This window comes from Corythoichthys intestinalis, chromosome 5 (assembly GCF_030265065.1).
Source record: "Corythoichthys intestinalis isolate RoL2023-P3 chromosome 5, ASM3026506v1, whole genome shotgun sequence".
Classification (NCBI taxonomy): Eukaryota; Metazoa; Chordata; class Actinopteri; order Syngnathiformes; family Syngnathidae; genus Corythoichthys; species Corythoichthys intestinalis.
This window is the reverse complement of record NC_080399.1, coordinates 42,275,366-42,303,002: the sequence shown is the minus strand read 5'-3', so window position 1 is coordinate 42,303,002 and position 27,637 is coordinate 42,275,366. Positions and strand designations below refer to the sequence as shown.

Here is a 27,637-nt window from a genome sequence, read left to right as displayed (position 1 = left end):
TTAACAGTATTCCCAGTTACCTATAAACTTAATACTTTGATTTTACAAGTAAATACATTATTTTAAAAGTTACATTAATATTTACATTCGGTGAATGCCATTGAAACTTACCCGTGCGGTCAGAGGCGTAGCAAGGGTCCCTTGGGGCCCCAGGCAATAAGCAACATGGGGCCCTTCGAGTGTGTGCAAGTAAGGGGGACAGTTGGACTTGGAGCAAAAGCATATTTAATAAAAGTATAATAACGCCTCGGTCTCATAGAGCGCTTTTTAGGACATTCAAAGTGCCCGGCTTCTACTACATTAGGACATAAAACTACAGTAACATAGTACACTCACCACTCTCTTGCTTCCTTTTCTCCTCTATTGTTTTTTTTTTTTTCTTTCTTTTGTCGCTTCCCAAAGGATAACTTCTCTTCATTTTGGATATACGACAATTTAAAAAAAGCCAAATCGCCGCTCACTCTCACTCTGAGTCACGTGGGGGGGGGGGGGGGGGGATGTAGAGCGAGTGAAAGGGCCCCTTTAGGGAACTCAGACGCAAGGCTTTCACTGACACTGTCGCACTTGTCGCTGCGACAGTGCATTAAAGCTGCGTGTGCTAAATTTGTTGGCCCTGTGGTGGCCCCTGCGGGCTGGGGGTCCTAGGCAATTGCCTGGTTTGCATAATGGGATGCGACGCCTCTGCATGCGGTGGCCTAGCTGCCCCCTTTTCTTTGTGGAGGCCAAGGTTCGGATCCCAGTTGTGGGTTGTGTCAGAAAGGGAAGCTGGCGTAAAGAATTGTGTTTAAAAATTTAACATGCAATTGGCTGTTTCGCTGTTTGATGAGTTGCTGATAACACTTCTTGATGTTAAAATGACAAGCTGTTTAGCCAACATTTTACTGGAATTGCATTTTCGACAATGTTTAGGGATGCTGGTTTTCATTAAAAACTATAAAGACTGTCTTTTCAGCATAGACTTACAAGTACAAAAAGTTTTATTTAACTTCACTTAACAGAATAATTTATATTAATAAAAATCATCACTGTCATACTCATTTGTACTGCCCAAAACAGAGCGTTTCCTTTGTGCACTGCCCGACAGCCAGCTAATATTGAATGCACTTCAGTAAACCACAAGGCATAAACGACACTCGTCACAATATTGTGAAACTATAACAGAAACATACACATTTTCAACACTCAATATACAACAAAAGAGCACAACACTATTATATACAAAACTATTATATGGATAGCACAATTTTCTTGAGCTACTAGCCTTAAGGATTGGCTGGCTTCCATAACACAACAACATGAAGTTTTGTCCATATGACCCTTCACCGCAGAGGTATGCATATAATGTGCATCAATAGGTTATTAGAAACAGTACTTACAGACATATATTTCCAAGGCGGAAACGTAGCAGAAAGCACTCATAAACATCAATGCCACAATTAGACACAGCACTGTGTAAGTGAATGAACTTGTGAGCCAAACTGTGACACAAAATAGATGCAGCGAATTATTCTGACCGATAGGTGGCAGCAACGCACTGTAAATGGTCAACTGAGTTCCCATACTGGTGCATATAGCCAGCTAAGTCATAACATGTCTTCCTCGAGTTCACGTAACATAATAGACAGTTGTTAAAAATAAAACTGACAGGTTTGATTGACCTGGTTTGTTAAAACTCTAACTGCAAAATTTAATTTTTACAGTGGCATGTAAACTTTTTGACCCTCTTATATGTTCTATATAATAATTAGTGATGCACGATAATGTAGTTTTCAACCAATACCGATAATTTCCTCCTCGTTCCAGCTGATAACCGATCACGTCAAGCCGATAATTATATTAAAAGATTTATGTAAAATTTTAAAGTATACACAAGAGAAAATATTACTGTGCAAAAATAGAATTTATTGGTCTTTTTTTCAACATCAAATGTGAACAAGTAGTAAATTCCAACATTTAAATAATGACAGATTGTCTGACATTGTGTAATTGTACTTTGGCAACAATTACTTACAGAGTAAATACCTAAGTTGCACAAAAAGGCCTTTAAAAGTAAGCCATTCCTAACATATAACATTACACAGCAAAAACACACCTCCTTAAAACTAGTTAATTTCCCTTGTTTTAAGTGTAAATCTATTGGAAATAAGTTAAATTATCTGCCAATTACTTGCCTTCAAGTATATTTCACTCAGATTTCTTGAAGAAAAATAGCTAGCTGAAAATAAGCTTAACAGCCTTATTTTAAGCAATAAATTATTATACTTAATCCTAAAAAAAACGTCAGAAATGTTCTTTATTCAAGAATAGGCATGGTTCAAAACATTATTTGAAAGCAATTTTTTCCTGATTTAGGTGAAAAATTACCATATTTTTAGATGTATGGGCTTAATAAGAACAAATGGTAATATTTACTTCAAGTAAGTGGAAAAATCTGGCGCATTCATCTGTTAACTAGTCTTTAACACTCAAAACAAGATGGAGAAAATCATTTGACTAGATTTAAGAAGAAGGATCTGATGACGTCATAAATTCACAGCGTACTGAATGCATTACTGCCTGGTTGATTTCTTGTGAGTGTGGTTTGGTGCATGTTGAAATTATCATCTAACCATTGTGCCGTCATGATAGGCATCCTTACTTGACATCACTTGTCCTAATGTCCGCGGTGAAACTAATGTGATCGGCATGTTTTTTACGAAGAATGGTTGTCGTATAAACTGCATTATTTTTTTATCCGGGACTTTGGCTCTCAAGTCACTTCGGTAAAAAAACGTTTTTCCTCCGGCATCTCCTCTCGCCTGTGCCGTTCAGTCCGTCCGGCCGCCAAATTAGCACGCGCGCCAGGCCTCTGTCTGGCCATGGAGCTTGATGAGTTGAACCGGAGATGAGTGGCGGCGGCGTTGCCCAAGACCGAGCCGTCAAACGCGTCTTTCCTTCGTCACAAGCCCCGTAGCTTAGCTTAGTTTATGTTCGTTGACATTAGCTTTAGCCTTTGCACTAGCAGCAACCTCATATTCGTTCCAAAAATCTTTGTGATGCAGCTTTAAATGGCTGATCAGGTTAGTGGTGTTGAATGAGGACGCTTTCTTTCCGCCTCGTGGAACTTCTGCAGTGCATGTTTTGCAGATGGCGAGAGCGTCGTTTGTTTTACACACGGGAAAATCAACCCACGCTAGTGACAGAGCCGCCTTAATATCCAGCTGCCTCAAACCTGTTGTGTAACGCCGCCTTCTCTATGACACCATACTCCTCAACCCCTCCTCCCTCAGGGGCTTCAGAGGGAGGAGGGGTTGAGGAGGCGGCGGTGCAGAAGTGGACAACACTGCTTCGGTTTGGCACATTTGGAGGCTAAATCAAGTATATAACTATCGGATTGCATTATTGGTTGATTTTTTTTAAATTTTATATCTGGATTATCTGTGTGGCGTCATAATTGCCATTATCGGACGATAATTATCGCTAACCGATTTTATCGTGCATCTTTAATAATAGTAATACTAATAGTACATCGAACTTGTATAGCGCTTTTTTTTGACACTTAAAGACGCTTCACTAAAGAACACAAACAATAACAGCTGAAAAGAATTAACAAAAAGGCTGATTAAACAGGTGGGTTTGAAGAAGTGTTTTAAAGTTCCACAATGAGTCGGAGTTCCTGACGGGTTGTGACTTTGAATTCCAGAGCGTTTCTAACTCTGTCTTTTGGCCTGTGGGGCGGAGTGCTTTGTCGTGGTTTATCATCTCCGCTTTAAGAATTTTTCAGTCAACGAAAATATTTAATTTTATTGCATTTTTAAGGGGCATCAGTTATACTGTGGCTTACAAATTTTGGTCCCCTTGGGTATTCACAAATCATTGCCTGCCAATGTTTAATTGTCTAGAAATAAAACAAACTCAGGGACCATGTGCATTAGTCGCAGTTCTGTTTTTCATAACCTTGCAGACTTCCTTCAGTGCACCCTGCTGCGACTCCAAATGTTTTTGCTTCAGCTTTAAAGTAGTGCTGTTGAAGTTAGATAACATGTGACAACATCAATAATAATGTCAGTCGGTATCACAACAGTATACAGTATGTGGATGTAGCAGCATAGTAAGACATCGCGTGAATCCGAGTACGCTAAAATCGTGTAATTCAGGTTCCTAATAAAAACAAATAATTAAAAGCTTGATCAGGACTGTGAACCTTTTCACTGTTACTGGCAGTGTTCGTATGCAACCCAAATTTGGGTTCCTAAAATAACTTATTTTGCTGTTTTATGGTATGTAAAGCACTTTGGTCTCCTTGGCGGATTTTTTAAATGTGCTCTACAAATAAAGTTGAGTGATTGATTGATTGAAATGAACCTTTGTATTTTGGCATTTCTAAACTATTAAACAATAAATGCCAATTTGAAAATCAGTAAATGCAGCAACTCTTGAAAATAGAACACACTCACAGGCATGTATTGGTCAAATCTTCTGATTTTAGCTTTAGGACAAGCCTCTTCTTCATGCTCTAAAAATATCAGGATCATTATCAGGCTTCTGGAGAAGTTGCTGATGACATAATCATTTGATTCAGGTGTGTTAGGGGAGAGAGACATGGAAAACACGACAGGAAAAGTGGCACCGAGGTCCGGATTTAGTGAACCCTGCAGTATAGCATTACCTCTAGCAGAGCTCAGAACTGTCTTTGGCGTTGTTTAAAAATTACTGCACTACTGTTCTTTTATTATTATTGGAAGACTCTTTGAATCATTTGCACAGCTGTCATTCTTCGATATAGAGGCTTGTTGGTTGTAAAACTGGAGTTGCTCTAACTACCGGACACAAATTCCTTGTCTGTTTCTATCATATTTGGCCAATAAAGATGATTCTGATTTTGAGAGCTCCCACATGTTGTGGCAAAACATGATACTACACTGGACTCTACATTTGAATTTGAAGCGGTGGAAATAGTATGTGAACCCTTTGATATTTCTTAATTTTCTGCATAATATTGTAGTAAACAATGAAGGAGGATGATTATGAAAATTAGGAATCGACCAGTTGCAACTGCATTGCTGTTATTGTTGTTGAAATTTAGTTACCCTCTCTCCAAGTTTCCAACAAGTGTCATCATCGAAATAGTCTGCAAGATATTTAAAAATGTATGACAAATCACAAATAATTTATGTTGAGCAATAATTCATAATGCCGCTACTGGAGTAGCACCTGGAATAATAAAAATATAAGAAAACACCTCCAAGAGACTCATGTCTTGTGTGATTTTCATTTTGTAGCCTACCTACTGTATGCGGGTGGTGCGCCACTATTATTCTTGTGTAAAAATGTCACTGCTCTCATATTAAAAGCAACATGACGATCTCTGCCTTCACTGCAGCTTCCTTAAACAAACTGAAAGATGTCATCTATATGTTTGTCCTGATGTCATCTTTTGAAGGCCGTGAGCCGTTATAGAAAGGCCTTCTGGGTAATGACCTGCAGTCATCTCAGGGGTGTATGCGTCATGCCAACAGACTCGGTTGTCTGTGTGTTTGTGTGGCAGCAGCGCATTCCTGTAACAACTGTGTACGCACAAGAGAAGCTTCCAGACTTCCCGCTGGGACACATCAGCTGTTCCTCGACGCCAACTGTTGGGGTTCCTCAGGGAACATTGTCAGGGAATGACATAAGGTGGATGGGGGATGGAGGTAGTTCACTTTGTTTCAGGGTGCCCATGATGCGTCACTTACTCACAAGGGCTGAGTAACATGAGCTTGAAAAATGCGAAAAAAAAAAAAAAAAAGCAAATTACAGTGATGTTATTGAAAACATTTTTAGATTTCCCTCCCTTTGAGGGCTTAATTTTCTCTGTTGCCAAACAAGCTGTACTGCATCACAACACTCTGCTGAAGTTTGCGCACACTTAGTCAAATACCTAAAAAATAACTAAATGCATGATTCAAACGTGATCAAGTGGATTGACAATATATGTTTGAGAGTGAGTTGTCATACATATAAGGGTATACTTGATATACATATGTCGTACATGCTGTAGATTATGAAAGATGAAAAATTGGATGCAGCATTGTGGCCAAGGCACAAACCATAAAAGTAAAAACAAAGGGTATACTTGATATACATATGTCGTACATGCTGTAGATTATGAAAGATGAAAAATTGGATGCAGCATTGTGGCCAAGGCACAAACCATAAAAGTAAAAACAAAACCTATTTGTTTTTATATCTACTAGTACAGTCCCTGACAAAAGTATTGTCGCTTATCCATTTTGTAGAAACAATTGCTATTAACCTGACTTTTGATTGTTCAATTGGTTTCAGAAATGGCTCATATATTTGTTTAGCTGAAAAAAGATTTATCATTTAATAAAGACGTAAATGTCAAATTTTGGCAAGACAAAAGTTTTGTCGCCTAAAGAAAGTAGTGTGAAAATTGAACAAAAAAATGTGTGTGTGTGTGTCCATCTACTATATCTGTCCCTTGGGAAACTCAAACCCAAATAACATTAGTTCCTATTGTTACTGTGATGTCGACAGCAATGAGCTCTCTCGGATTTCCGACTTACGCTCTCACTTTCATTTTACCGTATCAATCCATGGAAGAAACATTTATTCATCATGATGAAACGAGCAAGTTATACAGCAGCCTTTAAAAGAAAAGTCACATCTGTTTTGTTTTTGGAGAAGTTGTCAAATCATATAACCGCAAATATTGTTGGTTTATGGTAATGTTTTGAACTACCAATATGCTATGCTTGTGCTGTGTTTCACCAGTCAGTAAAATGACATTTCTGTATCTGTACACGAGCTCTGTTTTCTTGTATTCTTCTATTTATTGGTGCTAACATTAGGGTGCGCGCTATAAAAAGGTACAATAATTTCCCCTAGATTTTACAAGTAAATTTGGGGTGCGCATTATACATGGGTGCGCCTTATATTCGGGAAATTACGGTAATTCGCTTCTGTTTTGTAACATATTTTTGTATGTACATTTTTTTTTACAAGTACATTTTTTGTTCAATTTTCACACTACTTTCTGTGGGCGAAAAAACGTTTGTCTTGCCAAAATTTGACCTTTATGTCTTCATTAAATGATAAATCTTTTTTCAGTAAAACAAATATATTTTTGTACATTCAACATCATTTGGGAGGGTCTTAGCTTTCATATGAGCCATGTCTGAAAACAATTGAATAATTAAAACTCAAGTTATTAGCAATTGTTTCTAAAAAATGGATAAGCGTCAAGACTTTTGTCAGGGACTGTATAGTATGTCCTATCTATTGTATTATATATGCAGTAGCATGTGGCTTTGACAGTTTCAATTCTTTTGTGTCCAATGGCAAAAGGACAGATACTGATTGCAAAAAGTATGGCTTGCCTTGTATTAGAGTTCTAGTAATACACACACGCACACAAAACCACAAAACTTGCTTTTGTCCCTCAGTTTTGCTTCAAGGGCGAACAGCTTATCAAGTTGTCATCTTTCCGTCTGTCTGCTGAATTGACACGTTTCTCTTATCTCTTTTCCCATTTCCTAAATCTCCCTCTCTTTCCATCGCCCCCCTCCTCTTCCTCCATAGGATTGTTGGAAGATGAGCGGCTGGCCAGCGCCCATCAGGCTGAAGCCTTCACTCGACAGATCCAGAATCTACAAGGTAGAATATGACCAAGACTTGTCTTTATTAACACTTTAGTAGAATTTCAAGAAAAATCACATTTTCCCTTTTCAAAATACTCATAGTAACGCTAATCTCAGATTCTGATTTAATTCGAATGTATTAGGATTTTTATCAAAACAGAACATATCCAAATTCAGAATGCACAAGGTAAGGAAGATACTTTTAATGCGATTGGCAGGCAAGCGGTTCAGGATGGACCCCACCTGTCTCCTATGGTCAGCTGTGATATGTTTCCAGTGCCCTTGTGAGGATAAGTCGTATTGAAAATGGAATGAGTTTTTAAATTAGATTTTTTTTTTTTTTTTAGAGCAAAATGTTTGAAACATTGCATCTGGAGAATTTATAATTCGCAGGTGACATAATGATGCCCAATTAAATGTGCCTCACTTTTCAATGTATTCCATTATATTCCATTTTAATCTGTGTGCAATGTTATTTTTCCACTCATTCTATAACTTCACAAGGAGGTGAAATTGTTGCAATCGTAATTCTTTTGTAAATAAAAAAAAACACCATTCACACTTTCAGGTGCAGTGATGCTCTTGGTGCCCGCACATAAACTAGTGTTCTAAATTCCAAATATTGTATTTTCGTGCACTACGTTTTTTCTTTTCAAACAAAGCAACCATCTCGTCCTACAGTAAATTCTTGGTGCAAATGTTCCCAGAATGAGGAATAATTTATTAGCATAAAGTCAGCAGAACCATTGGTTTGGCTGGATGCAGAGTGGGTTGCTTTTCAGGAATTGACTGAACTGGCACACTGGAAAAAAATAAAGCCGTTGACCTAATTTTAGGGAGATGTGTTTTAACAACTCAAGTGGAGTATGAATTGAAAAATATATGAAGGATGATACGTTAAACAATTCAAACAAAATCAGCCTTTGCATTTTATAATGGTTGTTGCTTTATTAAGTAGAAAATACAATGTAGCATATAACAATATACATATTGTTGCTACTTGTTGCACCAGCCTACCACAATCACACCCTTGCTGTATACATTCATATGCATTCTCTTTCCAAATGGTGGGAAGAAGTAACCAAATAAGTATTAAAGTAGAATTATTAAGTAGAAAAAACCCAATTTACAACTTCAAACTAGGCTTAAAAAATGTAAAAAAAAAAAAAAAGAAGAAGCTGTTCTCTTTTCCTCCCAAACATTTATCTACTAAATGCCTGTTTAACCACACCCCTCTCAATTGTCAATTAAATAACAAAAACGGACGGTACTTGTAGCATTATTTCCTACATTCTCAAGCACCAATGAGGTGCTACCAACATACGAACGAACGAACGAAAGAAAGAAAGAAACATGGACGCAGACTATCCAAACGATAGTTGCATTTTGGGTTTCGAGACATAACTCTTTAGCTAACTCCAAGATAAGTACCGAATTTAAAAAAGGTGCTCAAGTTCTTATATACAGGGTGTTCTAAAATGGTTGACCCCATTCTAAATGCCCATATCTCGGAAACTGCTTGATGGATCTTAATGAAACTAAATACACTTAATGTTAAAGGTCATAAGTTTTATTGGTTAAATTTACAAAGAAAAGTTGAAATATTTTTTGGTTCTATGACAGATTTTCATAAAAGTTCAATATCAGTGCCGCCTCTGACTCTGCACACGTCGAGTCGTTATTTAAGCTCGTGCCAAACTCGCTGTAGCATGTCTTCGGTAACAGTTTCCAGAGCAGCTGTAATTCACTGTTATGTTGTTTAGTCGGTGCCTTCTTTGCAAAATTTGTGAAGAAGGCACTCTGCACAGTCTTCAGTGACTGAATCCGAGCATACACTAACACGCAAAATGCCTTTTCTTTTGAAGTGAACGGCATTTCTTAAAAAATGCCAAACGTTACACACAAGAGCTTGAAACGTTTCTACTCAAGCTGTGAAAATTTTAGGACAGTCCAACGAAAATTGTCAAAATTACTGGCCTACGAAATGGTGTCAAACATTTTGGAACACCCTGTATTTGGGGAGGGTGGGAATTGGGAACAGACCTAGTTTAGGGAAAAATATGAAGAAAAATATTTCAATGCCTCTTTTTTTGGCGGCAGCAGAGTGCAAATGCTGACAAATCCATGCCTGGAACTCACCGCTGTTCCAGTGATGAGTCTGGCGACCGTTCCACGGATCAAATTTCCAGGGCGGAGCAAGCCGCAGCAAACAGACAGTGGAGTGGACCAACCAGCGACGGGCAGACGTTACGTTGTTAAAGCGACAAGAAACTGTAGCGCGTCTAAATAAACATACGAGGAGAGTGGAGAACGGAGAAGTTTATTCAACATGGCTAGTGCGAGACAGACTGTTCTAGCGACTCGATGTGTTTTGGGTCATTTAAAACTGAATTTACAGTGGATTGGAACATATTCTCGGCTCTATCGTTTGCATCTGTGTTGTTGTGGAGACGACTTCCGACGCGCAAGAGTGACGTTGCTTGTTAAGAACACGTCATGCAAATAAACGAATCTGATTGCACAAATGATTTTGTTCCGGCTCGAGAGGCCAATAAGGAGCAGGGTCCCAGACTCTTCTCACAGTGTTTGAAAAATACGGGGAGAACTGTCTGGCCGTGCCAGGCGAGACAAATCCTGGTATTGGTGTCAGTGCAGAATTTGCGGCATGTTTGCTTATTTGATAGACTGGTCTGCACCACACTAAGGCCGTCCAATAAAGCAGAGTGAGGGTCTTTGGAACTTGTGTGCCTGCCGGAGTGACAATTTAGTAGCAGAATATGGCAGACTATGTTAACCCTATGTTATGTCCCATAAAAGTTTTGAGTACAGAGGGCTAAACATTTTACCCACCTGTGATCTTTTCTCACCTGCAGCCCAGCTGCGCTCGGTGCAGGAGGAGATGGAGAGCCTGGAGGAGGAGAAAGAGAGTGAGCTAGCCGAGGCCCAGGAGGAGTTGCGTCTGGCCCAAGAGGAGGTGCTCCTGCTCCAGCAGGCTGCCGAGGAGGCGGCGGCAGAACGAGAAAATGACATCGCCTCCCTGCAGGAGGAGTTGTGTAGGCGCAGGGCTGAGCTTCAGCGCCTCAGCGATGAGACACAGGTGGGAAAGTATTTTTTGATGTAATTTTTATTAAGAATGAGTCTATATTTGATTACATACAGTACATGCACATTTCTTTGTCCTCATTTTCTACGTTTAAACTATTAGGTAGGCGTAGTAGGTGTAGTTTTGTAATAATGGCCCAAAGCTAGCTTTAATAGTTGAAGAAACATCACTCGTAATGACATTGGTCCAACTAGTAATGCGCTGTGTTGTGCGGGTAAAGAGTGCGTTATTACTTTGCACATGGATGTCAATTTTCATAGTAGTGACATGTAACTTATGCTGATTCGGCTTCCTACACAGGAGTACGAGCTGGAGATCACTACTCTGAGGGCCGAGATCAGCATGAAGAGTCAGCGCAGGGAGGCCGAAAGGAGGGAAGGTAAGGATCAGACCAATAAAGAACCCTTATGGAACAAAGGTGCATTAAAGCACATTCTTACGTACACTACCGTTCAAAAGTTTGGGGGTTAGACCCCAAACCTTTGAATGGTAGTGTACATTTCCAGGAAATTATACTGCTGTTAGGTTCCAATCAGATACAGCAATCCACATCTAGTGGACAGGTGCAAGCTTGTGCTTTGCAAAGTGGTATGTTGCTATAAGATATGTTGTATGTGGGTGTGAACAACTCTGACCCCTTCACACCAATGAGCAGGTTTCTTTACATTACCCTTAACAGCAACTCGTTTGTTGCTGCAGCTTGTCCTCTACCTGACAGAAAGTGAAACTAAAGCAAGCACAATGACTTGTGCTTGCTGTGAAAAAGTACAGCAGATTTGCTGGGCAGAACACATACCTTTTGTAAGGGGATCTGCGCAGTAATATAAGCCTTCCATCGATAACTTGCTTCAAGTTGTAATTTTCACTTCTTGTGGCGTAGCTCAAATCCTACGCCTTTGAATAGCGCACACCCCTGGGCAGGTGTGTTAGTGGCGTTGTGGGTGTCGGGGGGCCCCGGCGCTTTTCTCACCTTGTGGGTGTCTGCCCTGGTGTGAGGGGCCCAGGCCGCAGGGTACTGCCTCTTAACTCAAGCTCTCTTCACCTCTCACTGTAAATATTCTTCCCTTTGGGCTCCTATACACTCATTCTGGGGTTTCGGGGAGAGCCAGAACAGGGCCATACAGTCCCGGGTTGACTCCCCCTTGATTTTAATGCGTCATACATCTACAGTAGGTTGTGGAGTGGCGGAAGTCAGTATGGTGTGTGTGTGTGTGTGTGTGGGAGGGGGGGCAAAGTGACAATTGCACGCCTGCTGCGGGCCCCGCGTTTCCCACACTTCTTTTAATGCACCACATGCATTATACTCCACGGGGGAGCTACGATAAGGGGCGGTAGATTGTGCGGCCGGGAAAGTCGGGGACCTAGCAGCCACAGTAATAGAGCGGTAGGTGGGTCCCATCCTGTTCTTTATGATGGGCCTCCTCTTTGTCTAGTTTGTTGGATGTGGTTACATGTAATGAAGTTGATCATGTAATATAATACAAAGACAAAAAGAAGGGAAAAAAATGGAAATACCTTTCGAATGAGGCGATGTCCGAAAGTGAAGGTGATACCAACAATAGGCCAATAGGAGAGTAGGCTCTTCATATTAAGCTTGATGGTAAAGATTCTAACCAAAAAGGCAGCAGGATCTCATTGGGATGTCTTGTTGCCTGTCTTTATTTGTAATGCTTTCCTCTTCTTGTCCTCCCCCTGTGGCGCTCAAGTATAACTAGTCTTTTTTAGGTTCCAGCTCATTCTTCAGATATTATCACATGACTACGTGAGCTCTTAGCCGACACAGAGTGTTAAAAGATGAGCTACCTTCGTCAGCCATTGCATCATTTCAGTTCTTGCTATTTTATCTGGCTCTTTGTGCCTTGAAAAAGCATCGCTTATTAGTTATATTCTTCGGTTTCATTTACATGAGCATTGTGTAGCACAAGATAGTGTGTATATTTCGTCTGTTTACATTTATAGTCAAACATTATTGCATTGCTGCAAGCAGGAATTATCTATTACAGTACGTATTATCTTTTGAATGCTATTTTTTGTAATAAGAAGCGTAAAAAAGCTTCTAAAAACTTATCGTAGATTGAATTTTCGTGCACCGATGCTTTCGTATCTCAAGGCACCGCTGTACTACAAAAACAAAGGAATTGAACTTGCTCTTCCAATAATTTTGGAGGGGACTGAATGCCACTTTGGAGGGAAAAACAATGTGCCAAATCAACTTGTATGGATCTGAACACTATCCTTTTTTCTTGTGTACAACAATTGTCTAAAAAGTCCACAGCTTTAATTAAGCTACTGACAAAACTGCACATGAAGAAAATGCAAATGCACTTTTCAAAGTGCGCAGGAACATGTCCCATCACATTAACATCAGCTGCTCGAACCCGTGAATCATTTCCGCCGTAAATAAGTATTACAACAGTGATTATGGCGTCAAGGGAGCAGTGTGCGCAATTTGGGTTTAGGCTCATTAAGTCAGGGGGGGATGGGAACGTTGCGGGTGGTTGTGATATGTGATTATGTCATTTGATGTCACCACTGGGCTCCAGGCAGATCTCGGGAAATACACTTCATGTTGTTTAATCACAGCAGGCTTCACCCCTAGTGCATTTATGACTGCACTGCACATCAGAGTTGGCAACAGTACTCACACTCTGATGTGATACTAAAGTAGTCGTGCATATGCAAGTTTAATAAAAGAAAGTGGTAATGAAGAAACTCTGTTTAAGTTCCTTGAGAAATTAAAGTGTTTGTGACTCATTTTTGCTCTGATTTATGGTGGCGGTGAACGGAACTGAACGCTAAAACAAGCAGCACTTTGGCAAATTGTGAATAATTCTTTTAAAAAGTAGTTTCATTCTGTGCATTTAAACTTTAATTCTGCTCTCTTAATACTAAGACACAATGGGAAATGGCTCAAACTTAAAAATGGTTTCTTAGGCTACCTTCAGACCGCATGGCATGGTGCCTAATTTGGATGTTTTTTGTAAATTAACTGATTGAATGAATTGCTTCAGTTTTCATTACAACAAGTGTAATGAAATTTCATTCAGGTTCAGGCCGACCGAGAGGGTTGTAACATCATATATTACATGGAGCAAACACAGGCCGAAGTTGCCTGGCGGTTCGCTACGAAACGCTCTCCGGATCAGTGTGAAATGAAAAGCAATGAGTGGGGGAGTGTGTAGCTGTTCATTTTGCAAAAACATGTGACTCGCAGTGTGAAGAGAACGCGTCCATGATGTCACAGGCATGCGCAATGCAACACAAGTGATAAGTTGTCATGTTTACGGGAGTAAATGTGGTCTCTTTTGGAGGTTTCTGCTGTCACACTTTTGTGGCAACTTTGACAAATTTATGCTACCGGAGCCTACATTTTAATTCTAATAGTTCACATGAAACTCAAAAACAGTGTATTTCTAGGTTTCACTCTATTTTGATGCACGGTAAGAAAAAGTAATAGGTTATACTGTAATGTTGTACGTTATTTTCCATCAATAAAAACACATTTATAAAATATTTACTCTTTTTTCTTGGGAGGCGGAAATGGATTAATGAGATCTCTATTCATTTCAGTGAGTAAAGATTACACTACGGAACAGTATCCATAACTTCCTGCTCCTCAAAGCCGATACCGATAACCGATAATAAATATATAATTTTTAAATGTATATTCACCTGAGTTTTTGAACACCTGGAGGTTATAAAAACCTAGTGTGGGATTCAACATACATTTGCCTTTGACCTAACCAGTTTTTTTATGATGACATGAACATTATTATAATGAACAAAACAAAGACAAGAACAGTCTCGAATTCAAATAAAATGCTCATATTTATTTTTTTTTCAAATAAATAGAATTTGAGTCAATCACAATCAATTAGTGAATGTCATTTAGATGTGTTCCCTGAGTGATGAGCACTGAACTAAAGCGTAAACCCAACTGGTATTGTGCCTTGTCATCAGATAAAAACGTTTGGTGCTACAGGATAGGAGACTGTTGTGGCCTTGGTCCATGAAACAACTTTCTTAACCTGGCAATTATAGGACAGCAAGCCTATCAATAACCAAAAGGTCTCTCAATAACTTACTAACTTATACAGTGCCTTGCAAAAGTATTTGGCCCCCTTGAACCTTGCAACCTTTCGCCACATTTCAGGCTTCAAACATAAAGATATAAAATTTAAATTTTTTGTCAAGAATCAACAACAAGTGGGACACAATCGTGAAGTGGAACAAAATTTAATGGATAATTTAAACTTTTTTAACAAATAAAAAACTGAAAAGTGGGGCATGCAATATTATTCGGCCCCCTTGCGTTAATATTTTGTAGCGCCACCTTTTGCTCCAATTACAGCTGCAAGTCGCTTGGGGTATGTTTCTATCAGTTTTGCACATCGAGAGACTGACAAGTAAAGAAAAGAAAAGAAAAGGAAAGAGCCCATTCTTCCTTGCAAAACAGCTCGAGCTCAGTGAGGTTGGATGGAGAGTGTTTGTGAACAGCAGTCTTCAGCTCTTTCCACAGATTCTTGATTGGATTCAGGTCTGGACTTTGACTTGGCCATTCTAACACCTGGATACGTTTATTTTTGAACCATTCCATTGTAGATTTGGCTTTATGTTTTGGATCATTGTCCTGTTGGAAGATAAATCTCCGTCCCAGTCTCAGGTCTTGTGCAGATACCAACAGGTTTTCTTCCAGAATGTTCCTGTATTTGGCTGCATCCATCTTCCCGTCAATTTTAACCATCTTCCCTGTCCCTGCTGAAGAAAAGCAGACCCAAACCATGATGCTGCCGCCACCATGTTTGACAGTGGGGATGGTGTGTTCAGGGTGATGAGCTGTGTTGCCTTTACGCCAAACATATCGTTTTGCATTGTGGCCAAAAAGTTCAATTTTGGTTTCATCTGACCAGAGCACCTTCTTCCACATGTTTGGTGTGTCTCCCAGGTGGCTTGTGGCAAACTTTAAACGAGACTTTTTATGGATATCTTTGAGAAATGGCTTTCTTCTTGCCACTCTTCCATAAAGGCCAGATTAGTGCAGTGTACGACTGATTGTTGTCCTATGGACAGACTCTCCCACCTCAGCTGTAGATCTCTGCAGTTCATCCAGAGTGATCATGGGCCTCTTGGCTGCATCTCTGATCAGTTTTCTCCTTGTTTGAGAAGAAAGTTTGGAAGGACGGCCGGGTCTTGGTAGATTTGCAGTGATCTGACGCTCCTTCCATTTCAATATGATGGCTTGCACAGTGCTCCTTGAGATGTTAAAAGCTTGGGAAATCTTTTTGTATCCAAATCCGGCTTTAAACATCTCCACAACAGTATCTCGGACCTGCCTGGTGTGTTCCTTGGTTTTCATAATGCTCTCTGCACTTTAAACAGAACCCTGAGACTATCACAGAGCAGGTGCATTTATACGGAGACTTGATTACACACAGGTGGATTCTATTTATCATCATCGGTCATTTAGGACAACATTGGATCATTCAGAGATCCTCACTGAACTTCTGGAGTGAGTTTGCTGCACTGAAAGTAAAGGGGCCGAATAATATTGCACGCCCCACTTTTCAGTTTTTTATTTGTTAAAAAAGTTTAAATTATCCAATAAATGTTGTTCCACTTCACGATTGTGTCCCACTTGTTGTTGATTCTTGACATAAAAATTAAATTTCATATCTTTATGTTTGAAGCCTGAAATGTGGCGAAAGGTTGCAAGATTCAAGGGGGCCGAATACTTTTGCAAGGCACTGTAACTACCATTGTAAAATGCAAACATTATATAGCAAGGTTCATCACACATTCCTCATCATAAAAATTATGTTCGAACAAAAAGGATTAATGGCTTGCCTTACAATAATCCATATAAACGGTTTCCTCTCTGCACAGTATGAAATCTTTGTCCAGCCACCGCGCCGTCATCGCAAGCATGCTGACAGGACTAACATTACACGTCAATATGTCTGTGGTGAAACTTACGTGCTGTGCATGGTTGCCGATCGAAGTATGGAAGCATGTCGCAATCTCATCATACTTTGCCAGTAAACATTCGACTTGGAATGATGAACCTGGGCTCCAAATGACGAAGTAGCCGCATGAATCCTTTGTCTTCAATGAGGGAAAAAGGATGGTTTTCTAGCGCCATCATTTCTGTGATCATGTTTGTGATCGCGATAGCCTTCGGTCATCTTTGTGAAACTTAATAATAATAATAATAATAATACATTTTATTTATAACGCACTTTACATTTGAAAACAAATCTCAAAGTGCACATCGCCAGAAAAATAAATAAATAAATAAAAAGACTAAGAATAAAAGAGGAAAAGCAAAACAGGCAGAAGCACAGATAAAATCAGATACCAATCAGATAAAAATAAGATAGTCAAATAAAATTAGCTAGAATAAGCTTTTTTAAAAAGGTGAGTTTTTAGTCCTTTTTTAAATGCATCCACCGTCTGCGGGGCTCTGAGGTGGTCTGGGAGGGCGTTCCACAGACGGGGAGCAGCAGCTGCAAAGGCCCTGTCGCCCATAGTCTTGAGCCGAGTCCTGGGCGGGAGTAGACGGTGCTGTTGGCCTGACCGGGTTCTAGCTGAATTATGTGATGTGAAGAGTTCGGTGAGGTAGGTGGGGGCTACACCGTGTAGACAGTGATGGGTGTGAAGGAGGATTTTGAATTCAATACGGAGGTGAACAGGGAGCCAGTGTAGGGTGTGAAGGATGGGGGTGATGTGCCCGTGTTTACGCACCCTCATCAGGACCCTGGCAGCGCTGTTTTGGACATACTGAAGCCTTTGTAGGCTCTTGCCAGGGATCCCGATGAGGAGTGCGTTACAATAGTCCAACCTGGAGGAGATAAAGGCATGGACGAGTCTCTCTGCAGCAGGACGGGAGAGAGATGGCCGGAGTTTGGCAATATTGCGGAGGTGAAAGAAGGAGGTTTTGCAAATGTAATTGATGTGATTGTTAAAGCTAAGATGGGGGTCAAATCTGACTCCCAAATTAGTCACAGAAGGGGAGAGGGAAAATTTGTGGCCGAAAAAGGAGACTGAGGAAATGGGGGCGGAACGGAGCTTGTGAGGAGTACCTATGTGAATAGCTTCTGTTTTGGAGCTGTTCAGCTGCATGAAGTTTTCACTCATCCAGGCCTTTATCTCCTCCAGGCAGGAGTCAAGGTGAGAAACAGAGGAGGAGGGGGTGGAGGACGAAGTGACCTTGATATATAGCTGTGTGTCGTCAGCATAACAATGGAATTGTATTCCATGCCTGCTGACGACACGACCGAGGGGTAACATGTAAATGGTGAAGAGGGTTGGACCGAGCACAGAGCCCTGGGGGACTCCGCAGATGACAGTGTTAGGGCGGGATTTAGCATCCCCCAGGGCTACAAACTCGGTCCTTCCCGTGAGATATGAGTTAAACCACTTTTCAAAGGCCTCGTTAAATGGTACAACCCCGGCTTTCTTAGCTGGCTTTGGAATTGAATGGGCAGCTTCATTACTCCTTTAAAACACCATCGAAGCAATTGTGATGTTGTAAGTGGCTTATTAAGGTGTATTGTAGCGCAACACTTTTTTTCCTCATCGTGGAACTTCAGCTTTGCATTTGTTAGTGAAGCGTTTTCCACTGACAAATTTGACAACAAATCCCACACTACCGACGCCATGCTTTTTTTTTAAGCACACTGCAGTAGTTTGAGCGTTATGTCACAGAAGGGAGCGCTTGATTTGTGCCATAACTCTCACTTCTTAAACCACACACAGTCACTGATACATTGTACTGGCAAAACAGGAGTGGAAACGAACGCACACATCCCAATCCACCGACACCGTGCCAAGACTTCTTAATAGGACTAGCTGTTAGACATCCCTAATATTCAGCACATCAATCGAACGTTGGAGATGTCATTTTGGGTGGGGTGGAATTTGGCAATGATCACGTGGCGCCACCAGCCCACCACATCATCAGTCGCTTGCCTCATACATCATTGGGTGTTTCGGCCACTCAAAACAAGACACCCTCTGCTGAGGAAGGCCCACCACAGGATGATCAGTGTGTGTGTGGTGTGCGGTGGCACCACGCAATCCCTTGGCAGCCCATGTTGCAACTTTGCGTTTCAGCCACAACCACTGACTGCTCCGTTCTGCTGTAGTGGCAAGTCCTTTGATTGCCTTCCGTTGGGCCTGCCCTCTGATCCCTACTTCCTTCAGTAGCTTTGTGGTGGACCTGGCTACAAAGCCTCTGCAACCAACCTCCACTGGACACACCTTCACATCCCAGCCACTCCTTTCTGCTTAATCTGCTAGATCAGCATATCGCAATCTCTTCTGTTCAAATGCTTCGTTGATGGCATCTTCCCATAGGACGGTCAGTTCAACGACGAAGACACGCTGGCAAGGCTTGGACCATAGGACTATATCCGGGTGCCGGTTAGTTGCTGTAGTTTCAGATGGGAAGGTGACCTCTGGCTGAGGTCCACCCGCATTTCCCAATCCCGGGCTACGTCCAGTGGGCCTGGATCCGGAGCAGATGACTTGGTCCCTCTTTTCCCCCCTTCCCGAATGAAAGATGTTTTTTGTGGGAAGGTAGGTTGGGGGTTTAGAGTCATGGCATTTGTGGTTACCCTCCTGCTCTCAAGTTCGGCAGCCAGGCATTTTAACACTAGGTTGTGGCGCCAGGTGTATCTCCCCTGCGTTAAACTGGTCTTGCAACCCACTAAGATGTGTTTGAGGGTTGCCGGGGCTGCACACTGGGGACAGGCTGGGTCTTCACCATACCAGACATGTAAGTTGGTTGGAAAGGGCAGGACATCATATGTGGTTCTAATGATGAAGATTAGTCTATTAGACTCCATGCGCCACAAATTGCTCCACGTGATTTTTCTTCTCTCCATGCCCTCCCACTTCATCCAGCGGCCTTACTGAGCTTGCGCAATGGCTGTGGCACACCTGGCTTCTCCCTCTTCTTAAACCTCACAAAGTCACTGATACATTGTACTGGCAAAACAGGAGTGGAAACGAACGCACACATCCAAATCCACCAACACCGTACCAAACTAATTATGCTGTACAGTATATTATCGGGCCTATTAATAATGTTCTTGTATTTATTGGGATGACATCATAATTCCTATTATCGGTACGATAATTATCGTGTACCTATAAAAATACCAAAATATATAAACAAATATATAAACACCTAGTTTCTATGCATGCATTAGTATGGATTAGATAAAGGATTTTTGCACACTGAAAGCTGGTGCCAGTCATTCAGGGAGTAAAAGAAAAAGTAAAAAAAAAAATGAAGAAAGCTACTGAAACTCCAATAACAAACATTATGTCCCTTAACCTGTCCAGGCAACGTGGACGTGCTTAAGGAGGAGTGTCGGACCCTGCGAGAGGAGTGCCAAGCCCTAAAGGAGGACAACCAGCGCCTCTCGGAGCGGCTGCAGCTGCTTCAAAGACAGAGGACATGGTGAGAGGTCAATCGTCAGCTGTGCTTAGTAGATCAGCTGACGGGGATACCTTTTAGAATAGTAGGGCAACAACACCGGCCACCTGTTTGATGGCTCTAGTGTTGTTGTAATATGAAACGCAGCAGTGGCAGGGCATGCATTTGCTACCTGGGGCCTTCGGTAGGGACCTAATCCACATAATAATAGCACGTTTAACACGTTTCATTAATAAAAATTAGTCTTAGTCATATTGTAGTCATATCAAAATGTGTTTGTCTTTGTCTAGTTTTTGTTGACGAAATTCAAGACTAATTTTGGCTAGTTAGAATTAAAAAAATGTACTCCCCCCCCCAAAAAATGAATACATAAAGGTTTTCAACTCTTTTGATTGACGGACGACCATATATTGTAGTGTCTACAAGAAGACTGCCAACTTGGTGATAATATACACTCAGCAGGAAAACAGTATATTATTTTCAATTAATTATACCCACCTGGACGCCACGACCTTTATGTGAAAAAAAAGTTGACCGAGAGTTTAAGAGGATGCTCGCTGTTAGCATTAGCATAATAGTAACGTGAATGCGAATGCTATGCCAACGTTACGAGTTACATTTAGTGTGTGACAATTAGCACAGATCTTAAAGGGTAAAGCAAAATTGCATATTCTCGCTGGCTAAGATAAGAAAACAAATTTTACCATGTGTGCAAGCCTGCATGGAGACCGAAGACAACACACTGGTGAGTCGGGAGGAGGGAGGCGCAGCACGTCACATGAGTGACACAACCAGACACTACTACTACGATGCAAGCTAACTACACATTAAAATGTCACACATTGTAAACATGTTACGGAAACTATCGCACATTTTCTCGTCAGATGAAAACTGGCATTCATCTCGTTATTGTTTTGTCTGTCAAAACATGTTTTTAGCTCGTTATGGTCTCATCATAATGAAAAAAGTTTTGACGAAATATTTTCGTTATCGTCATTGCTGATGATAACACTGTCAAAAACAATATTTACTGTATCTAGAATGGCAAAAGCACAGGAAAAAAACCCAAAATTCATCACACTTACAACAAACTTTGACTATTAAAATCATTTAGAAATCTGATTGATATTACTACATTATATTACATACATTACTGAGCATCCACTAAGAGGAAAGCAGGTTATATAGGATTAAAAAAAAAAAAAAAATCACCCCCCCAATTAATTGCAAATAATTTTTATTTTCTAAATGCGAAAACAAAGACAGAATAATTAAAATAACTCTTTCTTCAATAACAAAAGTTGACATCATCACCACCTGGGAATGTGTTGAAAGATTCTGAAAACTTTATTGGTAACGTCTAAAGTAAATAGAGATACACGTGTGAATGGATTTCAAGGTGCAGCTGAAGCTTCTTTTTGTAACATATATAATTCAATAAATCAACTAAGATACTATGAAGATAATTATGGAAGTTTGGGTCATCCTTGGGTGCAATTGCCAGATGCCTGACTATGCCAAATCCATCTCTCCAACAATTGTATGAAGGAAAAAAACGAGTGTGGAATAACTTCAAAATTCCCCAAATGCAGTTTCCTTGTGATTTCAGAGTTGATAATTATTTTTGTGCATACTCTAGCTCTTTCTTTACCAGTTATCCTTTTGGTCTTCCTCCCAGCTCCAGTGTGTATTTGTCCCTGAAGGAGGAAGACGTCGGCACTGAAAGCAGCGAGGGCAAGGAGATGGTGACAGCCGCTGACGATGTCATGACCGAGAGCTACATGACCATGGCCCAGTCAGACAATTGTCGGCTTGTGGACGCCTCCATCCAGAAGAACATCTCCTTCGACGGCAAGCCAGTGACACCCACAGGCTGGAATGGTGGCATCGGGGAGATCTTCTCGCTCAGGGAGCAGCTGAAACAGGCAGAGGAGAAGGCTTCGCAGGTTCAGAGAGAGGTGGGGAGACATTTTGGTGTTTTTTTTTTTTTTAACTGTTTAATGCCACTCTCAGTGGGAATTTACTAGCAAAGCTGAACAAAACAACCATATACAGGTTCCTTAAGGTAAATGATAACACAGTGGGAAACACCATACATTTGCTACTACTGTATTTGACAGTCTTATATCCTTGTTGGAACAGTGCAGCATCATGTGTAGAGAAATAATATAACAATACCAAAAGATAGACATTCTTTACTGTCTGTGAAAAACAACTACAGGAACATTAAAAAAAATAATAGTATTATTTTTTAAAACTATTTGTATATACTGTATATAAATGGGTTTTCTATATCATAGAATTGGCCGACTCATTACATCTTGTTCTGTTTGCTGCAGTGTAACGGGCTAAAGCAGGAGCTCCAAGAGTTGCAGGAACTATACGACAGCAGTCAGAAAGAGAGGAATGAATTGGAGGAGGAACTTCAACGCTGCAAGGCAGAGCTGGAGAAGTTGTCTGAGGGGGCTCAGGTGAGTAAGATTACAGCAAACCAATGTTTCCCAACCTTTATTAAGACAAGGCACATACTGTAAATTACATTAGAAACAGGCAAACATGCTTTACATACAGTGGTACCTTTATTTAGACATGAGGAGTTGAACTTTTCTTACTATTTCCTTCTTTACTTTACTTTTTACTTTTCAGTTAGTTACTTTTTTTAAACCTAGTGTTGCCAAAATTTGAGTCACAAGCAATATATTATACACATTATTACACATATTATATACACAGGCATATATTGTGCCACTTGAAATCAGTGGAAACATTTTCATTGGTTCATTCGACAGACGTACCGTCGGCAGCTGTAGGCCATGGCAAAACAACTTAATAAAAAAACAACATAATAACCTAGAGTCAGACTCTTAGGGTTAGGGTTAGATTGATTTAGTCTAGCTTCATCTAAAGTCATTGAACTGCGTGCCTTAAAACAAATACAGAAACTACTATAAAGTACTGTATGCTGTGTACTGTAGTCTACACTACATTATTAGTATGCACATTATAAAACATTATTATTACAGTATTATTATTATTAATATTGTTCTTGTCATGGTTATATTTTTATTTAGTTGTTTGTATTATTATGGTTTTAATATACATATTATCAAGTGGAATTAGAAAAATAAGAGAGGCCTAAGAATGTAGGCAATTATCTGGAATAATACCATGTAAAAAAAAAAAAAAAGAAAAAAAAAAGAATAATGGTACTTTTTTGAGGGCGTACAACAGGGGTCCCCAAACATTTTCCTGTGAGAGCCACATAACTTTTCCCTTCTCTAATGAGGGGCCAGGTCAGTTTGTAGCAGAAAAAGTGGGACGATTGCAGGAGTGCCTAAATGTAAAAAATTATTGTTTTTCAGAAAGCCACAATCAAATCGCCCTTTCTGGATTCTTCACAGAATTAAAGTAAATGATATGATATGATATGATATGATATGATATGATATGATATGATATGATATGATATGATATGATAATTAATTAAATAGATAATAACCAAATAACCCTCTCTGGGTTCTTCACAGAAAAAAGCCAGGAAATAAATAACACTAATGGAGGTTAAAAAAAAAAAAAAAAAGTTCAGGGGGCCGGACCAAATGTGGAGGCGGGCCGTACCCGGCCCGCGGGCCGTACTTTGGGGACCCCTGGCGTACAACATATACTTACTTTTCGATTCAATACAATTGATAAAAGTGGTTTGATTAATTAAGTTACGAGCTTGTGTTTTCTCTTGTTTCTCAATGAATGAATGCATACTCTGTGAACTAACGCAAATGTCATCACACCTACTGTATCTTCCGTCTTTTGTTTGTCTCTCATGTTGTGGTGGTGTATAATGTGTTTCTAACTGGATTGCTTTCCGTGTGCTTTAAACTGATTGGTGTGGGTGCCACCACCAACACTTCCACCCACCTCTGTGACTGTCCTCTAATCTCTATGAGACAGCAGAGCTTTAAAAAAATTGCTGCACTAAAACATTAAACCTCCAAGAGAACAGCGTGCCATTAATGACAGAAATGTCTATTGTGCCACGCCAAGGCTCATGTTGGCTCTACGCATTGTCCAACTGGAACAAAAGGACTCATTACATTATATGAATATCATTTGTGGTGTTAATTAACTGGGTTTGTCTAAAAAAAACAACACAAGTATCAATCATGTCTTGCTGTCATAAACAAAAGGCCAGTCATAATACTTAACTGAGTGATATTTCCACGTCATTTCGTCTATTTGCTCCTCAAACATTAGGTTTGCACTGCTGTGGGATTGAACACAGCTGACCATGCACCACAAATCAAAGTGGCTCCTCTCATTTCCTGTAAATGTGTCGTGCAGGTCACACAGAGAAATCTACAACTATACAGCGATCCGAGCATTGTCACTGCTGTACCAGTGTGGCAACAGACAACGTTTTGGATTTAAAAATGTTGCCATCAATGTCCTTAAAATGTAGGAATTTGTCATTTTTCTGAGCACTCAGTAAGCATGTTACTGCACCGGGACACAGATGTAGAGAAATTTTACACAACAATGACCTAACAACATTTTGAAACATTTTTTTAGGGGGCAGCAACAATTCCGTTTAACAAAATGGCTGTTAACAATGAGTGTTTTGATTTATAATCTTAATCCCATTTTGAAACATGACATGCAGGACAATGGAACAGGAAGTGTGAGTCAAGTCTTAAGCATCCAGTCCCAAGATACAGTGTGATTAATCTAGCAAGTCAAGGAGAGTCCCTACTATTGGCAAGCAAGTCCTTACTTGAGTTGAGGAAGTCATTTGTCAAGTCCTAAATGCTCACACACTTTATATCTGTATGTGAGCCACTTTGTGCCCAATATTAGGATGTAGCATGCAGTTAGCTATTAGAAGATGATTACAACCACATCCTCTTCAAGGTGCCAAACCAGTCTTAGAAAACCCAATAATTGGCACAATGTTTTGAAAATGCAGATTAGTAAATGTAAATGTAGTCACGACTGGTCATTAATCAAGGAGAAATCTAGGAGAATTTTAACAAAGCAAAATCTTAATTCCAAAATAAACCCGACTCGAATCGAATCCAGTGATCTCTGGTGTTCGGTAGTATTTTTCCACCTGATCTCATTGGAGGTCAGTGGATGTAAGGATGTTTGAAAAGAGTAAAAAATATAGACTGCTATGTTTTGTCTCCAACATCTGTGACGAGACGTCTGTGTGTTGTGTCAAACTGTCTACCCGTGCCTGTCTCTGCTGCTGTCCTTATTCTATGATTGTCCATGACCGTTCAGCCAAGGGAGGACCATTTAAATATCACCATCATCATCATAATCATCATCATTATCTTCTTCATCATCAGCCATTTAATTATCCGCTTCACTAATCAGTGAGGGAAAGTGAAAAACATTCAGTTTGAAATACCATGAACGGCAATGTAATTGTTGGTCACTTGGTTATTATATTGGATTATATTATTTTTCCAATGTAATGATAAGTAATTTCCCCCCCCTTATTTTTTCATTATTATAATGATCAAGTGATAGCTCAGACACTTGGCAGAGGCTCATACTCTATGTAAATATATATAAAATCGTTGTCTCGCTCACCCGGGCGGTATGGTCTCTCCTATCAAGCTTGGGTTTTCTACCAGATGCCTGGGAGCTTGAGGGTTCTGTGCAGGATGTTGTTCCTGGTATCTGTTGGAGCCATGCACCCAACTTGGGGGTTACAGCCCCTAGTGTCCCTGGGGGTTACTGCCCCTAGTGTCCCAATCACTACTGGCACCACTGTTGCCTTCACTCCCCACATTTTCTCCAACTCTTCCTTAGACCCTTGATATTTCTCCAGCTTTTTGTGTTCTTTTTTCCTGATGTTGCTATTGCTCGGGATTGCTACATCTATCATACTGCCGTCTTCTGATATTTATCCACCACCACTATGGCAGGCTGGTTGGCCATCACCAGTTTGTCTGTCTGGATCTGGAAGTCCCACAGGATCTTGGCTCGGTTGTTTTCGACCACCTTTGGAGTAGTGTTGAATTGGTCGCGAACGATTCGTTCTTTTTGAACGAATTGTTTGGGTGAACGAGACCGAACTAATCACCATTTGCACTGATTCGTTCTATGAAGTTGGTGCTTGTTCGCTGCGTGGGAGGGCGTTGAGCAAGCGGCAGCGTCTTCTGACATCGCACACGACCAATCAGACGCCAGCCTCATCGCGGGCAGGGGAGGGAGCGGAAACAGAATCAGGGCGTCTGTCACTCAATTCCACGTGCGGCCAATAAGCAACCAGCGTGCAGGCAGGGGGGCAAGACTGAGTTATGTCACTTCCCGTTCAGTGACTCGGTCCTCCGGTTCCTGACCTAGCTTGCTGCTAACTTGACTTTCCAGTCAATGACTATGTGGTGAACGAGTCAAAAAGTGAAAGGAAATGACTTTGTCACATATTTGTTAACGTGGAGCCTATCAAATGCTGCTCAAACAGACAAAAAAACACCACACAAATCTAGCGAGCATGGTTTAGTGTACTACTTTTCTCAACAGACTCGGGACTACCTATGACGACATACTATCAAATTTACAGTAATTTAAAACACGGGTAGCTACGAGGCAAGCAAAAGCTGAGCTGCGGTCACGTGACGGCAGTGAAGGGGTCAGAGAACTGTCACTATATGGAGGCTTCATGGCAGCGATATTTACCTCATATGTGCACAGAAAAAAATATTTAGTATGATCACCATAATACTAATTTGCAATGAAACTGTATATACATGTCAATTTTTTCCGAGTGGTTTTTTTTTTTCGTGTCAGAGCGTGTCGGGTGTTGGTTGGTTTGACAAATTATGTCAATCCGTCCATCATGTGCTATTCAAGCGCCCAAAAACAACGCACACGGACACGGGAGATGTCGCAATATGTCTACATTTTTCTTAACAGACTAATGAGAGTAGAAAAGCGACATCGTAAAGAGCAAACAATTATTTCTCGTCAGCATTTGACGATCTGAGATGCGGGGACGACAGGGGAGCTGACCGGATTATTTTATTTATTAATACCAGTGCAAAAATTCAATACGATCACCCTAATACTGATTTGCAATGAAACTGTATATACATGACAATTTTTTCCGAGTGTTTTTTTTTTTTTTTTTTTTCGTGTCAGAGCGTGTCGGGTGTTGGTTGCTTTGACAAATTATGTCAATCCGTCCATCATGTGCTACTCAAGCGCCCAAAAACAACACACGCGGACACGGGAGATGTCGCAATATGTCTACATTTTTCTCAACAGACTAATGAGAGTAGAAAGGCGACATCGTAAAGAGCGAACAATTATTTCTCGTCAGCATTTGACGATCTGAGATGCGGGGACGACAGGGGAGTTGACCGGATTATTTTATTAGTAATACCAGTGCAAAAATTCAATACGATCATCTTAATACTGATTTGCAATTAAACTGGCAAATATCAAATTGTAGTATTGTTTTTA

General features: G+C 40.5%; 1 protein-coding gene across 6 annotated transcripts in view; it reads left to right on the top strand.

The window, feature by feature from the left end:
* Positions 1–27,637, top strand: part of LOC130915784 (coiled-coil domain-containing protein 136-like) — a 97,524-nt gene that overhangs the window by 52,390 nt on the left and 17,497 nt on the right. For all 6 annotated transcript variants that reach the window (XR_009063143.1, XM_057835861.1, XM_057835860.1 and 3 more), the window contains 6 exons: positions 7,564–7,638; positions 10,496–10,719; positions 11,026–11,104; positions 20,074–20,191; positions 21,846–22,125; positions 22,507–22,638. Coding sequence is in view for 5 of the 6 variants with exons in the window: in XM_057835861.1 (XP_057691844.1) it covers positions 7,564–7,638; positions 10,496–10,719; positions 11,026–11,104; positions 20,074–20,191; positions 21,846–22,125; positions 22,507–22,638 (908 nt within the window). In the remaining variant the exon portion in view is untranslated. The remainder of the gene's footprint in view (positions 1–7,563; positions 7,639–10,495; positions 10,720–11,025; positions 11,105–20,073; positions 20,192–21,845; positions 22,126–22,506; positions 22,639–27,637) is intronic.